Source organism: Bidens hawaiensis, unplaced genomic scaffold (genome assembly GCF_021521415.1).
Source record: "Bidens hawaiensis isolate Kalapana, Puna unplaced genomic scaffold, B.hawaiensis_p1.1 tig00010562_1, whole genome shotgun sequence".
NCBI lineage: Eukaryota > Viridiplantae > Streptophyta > Magnoliopsida > Asterales > Asteraceae > Bidens > Bidens hawaiensis.
This window is the reverse complement of record NW_027491805.1, coordinates 60,701-63,027: the sequence shown is the minus strand read 5'-3', so window position 1 is coordinate 63,027 and position 2,327 is coordinate 60,701. Positions and strand designations below refer to the sequence as shown.

The following is a 2,327-nucleotide window of genomic DNA, read 5'->3' as shown; positions in this document are numbered from 1 at the left end:
TAAAAATCGAATGCAAAAAGTGTGACATCATATCTCACGTATTAGAATATTGTGATATCTATAAAATATTTTTGACTAATTTATAGTAACAAGATTTATTATCAATCATCTTAAATATATGTGTTTAAAAAGCTACAAAGAAGTAAATGGCAATAATGGCATAGCTTTCCAAGCTAGCCGCCCATTATTTACTTTATATTAATAACTTTGAGCCTTAAAAACTAAAACATGTAATCAATAATCAACTCAAGTACTCAACATGTGTATAACTAGATAACATTTATACGAGTGAATTAAAGGCCACTGGTCCAGGGCACACCTGTTCCCGGCAACCATGATCCGCCGGCAATAAAGCTCCCCGGGGTAAACTTTGCCGCCTCGGCACCGCTAGTGATCACATGGTATCCTTTCCACTTAACCCTATTCGCAGTGGATGATCCCGGCCCAGTGTTCATGTACTCACCATAATACAACGTATCAAGTGCAAAACTACCGCTCCATGGCAACCAACCCGCCGGGTTCACTATACCATCCATGTACGTTTTGAGGAAAACCGTCCTCGAGTATCGCTTCCATGGCCTTCCGAGATACGTTTTAACCCCACTGTTCAAGCTCGAGGCAGGCGCAACCCGACAGTTATGGATAGAGATTCCAGTGTTCTGGTTGGGGTCGGTCCGTCCTTGGGCGGTCAATGTGTTGGTCTTGTTTGGAGGATCACGGGCGTAAATGTTGCAGTTTTGAAGTACAACTGCAGCATTGCCGAAAATGAAATCGACTGTGCCGTACATATTACATTCGCTATAAAACTGTCGATTTGAAAGAACGTAGAGCGTGTCTTGGTAGCCCTCGAAGCTGCACTGGTAGAAGACCGAGAGGTCGGAGTCACTTCTCAGAGCCACGGCTTGGTGGTTTTGTGGACCTGCAGTGTTTCTAACAGTGAAGCCGCGGCCGATGAATCTGTCTCCATTCACCCCTGAGTTCATGAACGACAAATATTTTTATTAAGTGGCGAAACCAAAGCTTGCTTTTCAGTTTTTAACTTATAAATTTAGACTAGACTTGTATTGTTTTTATATAAAACTTCATTTATTGATGACCCTCCCTCGTGACAAAATATATACTCCATATATATTGTAACTTACCCATAGTGGCAGACCCAAAAGAGGTGGACCCCCCTCCAACACTTCTACTACCGGTTATAATTGTTTTGCCCATGCCATCTCCTAGGAGCATAATGTTATCAGATTTAATCTCAATGTACTCATTGTAGGTGCCAGCCTTCACATATATCACGTACCTCCCACCGCCGGATTTAGCAGCTGCTACCGCGGCACCAATAGTCTTATAATCACCCGAACCGTCTTGAGCAACCACAACGTTAGCCTGGGAAGCAGGGTCTGAGGATTGCAATAGCTTCCGATCGCCACGGTTCACCCAGGTAGGGAACCCCTTTTGATAACTAGGATCGTAACTCGATGATTTGTTCTCTTTGTTCATTGCCAGTGTATTGCTAATTAACGATGAAACATTATTGTTCATTAGTGGCAACAAGGAGCCACCGACACCTAGCTCTTCGAACCCAACCTTACACGTCTCGAGGTTCGTGAGGGCTGTGCTTAGCCAGGTTTGCATTTCAACCTTGTTACACTTCTTGGTAGGATCAATAGTCATGTTGATCCTTTGGACCGTGTTTTCATAAAGCCGAAGACAGTCGTTCCATGCAGTCTTCTCTAGATTGCTTTGGCACTTTGGACCGAGCCTTCGAGTGTTTAACTCAGCATCTGTCGCTCGCTCTAGGGTAACCTTTAACAACGCTTTGATGAAGTCATCTTTTTTCTTCATCGGGCCGTAACCTCGCTTACTGGCCAAGACATGCTCACAAGGTTCCGGATGAGGTGTTTGACTACACCATGACCGTATCTCAGACATGGTGTAGCCATACACCCCCGGAAAACGAAGAAATAACAAACAAGAAATCAAAGTTATTAAAAATGGAAATATTGTCATCTTAACAAATCAAATTGTTAAGAGACTTGAGGTTTAGTACTGGTTTAAATTTGTTGTGGAGAGACTTCCATGCACAGAGTAGATATATATAGTAGAATATATCTAATCAGGGGGGCCCCTCACATTCACATATAACAATTATATGTCTTATTCAAACTTTTGAGTTTGTGATATAGTGTTGTTTAATTAATAACTTCAATTAACCGTCTACTCATATTCATCAAAAAGTCTACTCTAAAACATGTTGCTTTCTCTTCCCAACTAATTAATTAATTGATCTACTTTATAATAAAATCAACCATAAATTTCATTCACGTTAG

General features: G+C 41.6%; 1 protein-coding gene across 1 annotated transcript; it reads right to left on the bottom strand.

Moving 5' to 3' along the window:
- Positions 1 to 220: 220 nt before the first annotated feature.
- Positions 221 to 2,041, bottom strand: LOC143535510 (pectinesterase 2-like). The gene is made up of 2 exons (XM_077029738.1): positions 1,143 to 2,041; positions 221 to 973 (listed from the first exon to the last, which is right to left on the bottom strand). The coding sequence occupies exons 1-2, from the start codon at positions 2,005 to 2,007 to the stop codon at positions 294 to 296; spliced, it is 1,545 nt and encodes a 514-aa protein (XP_076885853.1). The 5' UTR covers positions 2,008 to 2,041; the 3' UTR covers positions 221 to 293.
- Between the last annotated feature and the right edge of the window lie 286 nt (positions 2,042 to 2,327).